The 2,504-nt window shown below is 35.3% G+C and overlaps 1 protein-coding gene across 2 annotated transcripts in view; it reads left to right on the forward strand.

The window, feature by feature from the left end:
• The window catches only part of LOC105458276 (glutamate receptor-interacting protein 2-like), a 9,549-nt gene extending 7,416 nt beyond the window's left edge, over positions 1-2,133 (forward strand). For both annotated transcript variants that reach the window (XM_011703445.1, XM_011703444.1), the window contains 2 exons: positions 748-1,265; positions 1,359-2,133. In XM_011703445.1, the coding sequence (XP_011701747.1) occupies positions 748-1,265; positions 1,359-1,691 (851 nt within the window). In that variant the 3' untranslated portion in view covers positions 1,692-2,133. The remainder of the gene's footprint in view (positions 1-747; positions 1,266-1,358) is intronic.
• The last annotated feature ends 371 nt before the right edge of the window (positions 2,134-2,504 follow it).

Genomic DNA, 2,504 nt, shown 5'->3' on the forward strand with positions numbered 1-2,504 from the left:
TTATTAATTTGTAACATTTTAGGTTATAATACTTTCAAATTTTTTAGGAATAATTTCATATATATATTAATTCTTTTTATTTACAATATTTGTAAATTTTCTGAATAAATTTATCATTTGCACGAATGTATTTTTCGAAATTTCGAAACTTCGAAGTTTCGAAGTTAATTTTAAACTTCGAAGCTTCGAAGGCACCTTAAACTTCGAAGCTTCGAAGTTCGAATGTCGAAACCTTCAAAGCAAATCACCAGCCTACTATGAACAAAGTATAGAATCGTTATGAAGATCCGAGCGAGAAAGCGGGAAAATGTGAGTAAAGGTTGAGCCAGACGCAGAAGTTTTTAATTGATCAGCCTCAATAAAACATTATTTTTCTTGTACATAAACATGTAAATATGTTGACATAGTTACGGAATTCTACTCTTGTCATTTACACCAGCTCTGCGAGATCCATCCACATTCTCTCTGCCAGCGAATGAGTGGGAAAAACGAATAAGCATAACGGCTCGTCCGCCCCCACGAACAATTTATGATTTTTACAGATAATAAACAAGGCTTTAATAAATCTGAAAAATACATTATTTTTACGTCGTCACTGAAATTAGGAAAAACAAAATTTAAGGTCATCATTTGTCTTTTTTTTTCTTTTCCTTTATTTTTAGTGTAAAAGCGAACCAAAGAAAAACAAACTTATTCTCAGAGTTTGCAGATTTGGTACATTAAATTAAAATAATTGGAAATTTTCAGGAGAGCTTGGTTTAACTGTAAGAGAGACATCAAATGGAGTTTACATCGACAGTCTTCGCCCGGCAAGCACAGCAGATCGGTGTGGTGCGTTGCAGGCAGGAGATCGACTATTAGCTGTGGATGACATGCCTGTTCAGGATGCGGTGACTGCTGCCAAGCTGCTTAGAAACAATTCCGAAAGTTGTCGCACCGCCAGAATACAGATATTACCGCGACCACCGAGCGCAAGGACAGTCAAAAGAAAGGCACAGCCACAGGCTCAACAAAACTCAAATCAAACTCTGCAAATAAAAGAGAGCTTGACCGTTGTTCTTCGACCGGACCATCGAGGTTTCGGACTTGCACTTAAATTAACCGAAGATCGTATGAATTATATAGTGAGCTTGCTGGAAGCTGGCGGTCCAGCGGAACGAAGTGGCATTCTTTTACCTGGCGATAAGGCTATTGCGATCAATCGGAGAATGTTACGCGATTTGCAACCATCTGAAGTAATCAACATATTGGAGACATCACAGATGGTAAATGTTTTTTGTTTTAAATTTTTATAGCAAATTTTTTTCGTCAAAAATATGATAAAATCAATTCTTATTCTTGTATGATGACATGAGCAGATCGAATTAGTGATAGAGTACAAAGTGGGTGGTTCGGTGGTACCAAATTCCGGAATCTTTACGGTGAGAGTGGCTAAGCCATTAGGCAGTCAGCCTGATCTGGGTCTCACGGTAAACGAAGATTTAGTAATCACAGAAGTCCGCCGAGGATCGCTCGCTTATCGAACTGGTAGTTTAGCATCTGGAGATAGATTGCTTGCAATAGATGGTCAAAAATTGGATCCTGGGGATTTGAGACAAGCAGCTCAATTATTGCATCGACCTGGCGGATCGGTGGTTGCTTTAACTGTTAGGAAGTCAGATACTAACACGGAAATAAGGTATGATATATAAAACATTTTCTACAAAAGCTCACAGTAATAATGTTTTCTACTGGAAAAATTGGTGCAGCAGTAGCACCAAGTTTTTTGTTTTTAACAAAATGTGTCATGATATATAAATTTTATCTAAGGAAACTTATTTTTTTATTATATTATGATAAGATATTATAAAAGGCTTATTTGGGACTTATAGAATACTTAAGTTCTAAAAATCTTAATAAAAAAATAAAAATAGGTCAAAAATTCTGTCAGAATTGCAAGTAATTTTTAATATTGATAAAGTATAATAAAATTAATGATTTACTTTACTTTAGTGATACTTGTATGCGATATAAAAATAGAGAATTGTTTTACATAATTTCAGTTTGATGTTTACGAAAATATCATGTTCTTTCATTTTTACATATTATACTCGTATTTCCTATCTTTGTATCACAGAGTAAAATAATAAGATAATTATGAAATATTTTGGAAATGATACTAAATACATCTTTCGTAACAGAGTAAGAATATCTGATAATTTTATATTTGATAATAATTTTTTGTTTTCATGTCATATACAGGGTGATTCAGAACAACCCCTCGTCCTTAAAAAGACGTATTCTTGACTCAATTCTAAGACGATTTTTCCTTTACAAAAATTTTGTCCGAAGCTTAGTTTTCAAATTATAACGAGAAATAGTTAGCAAATTACGGGCCGTGTACGGATGGTAGACAGGGGCGGCGCAACTTACTGTCCGCCGGCAGGCGGTACGCGGGACCGTCGCAATGATCAGCTGACTACACGCGCGCATAAACATGCGTTTTACATTCTCTCTCTCTCTCT

Source organism: Wasmannia auropunctata, unplaced genomic scaffold (assembly GCF_000956235.1).
Source record: "Wasmannia auropunctata unplaced genomic scaffold, wasmannia.A_1.0 LD334560.1, whole genome shotgun sequence".
NCBI lineage: Eukaryota > Metazoa > Arthropoda > Insecta > Hymenoptera > Formicidae > Wasmannia > Wasmannia auropunctata.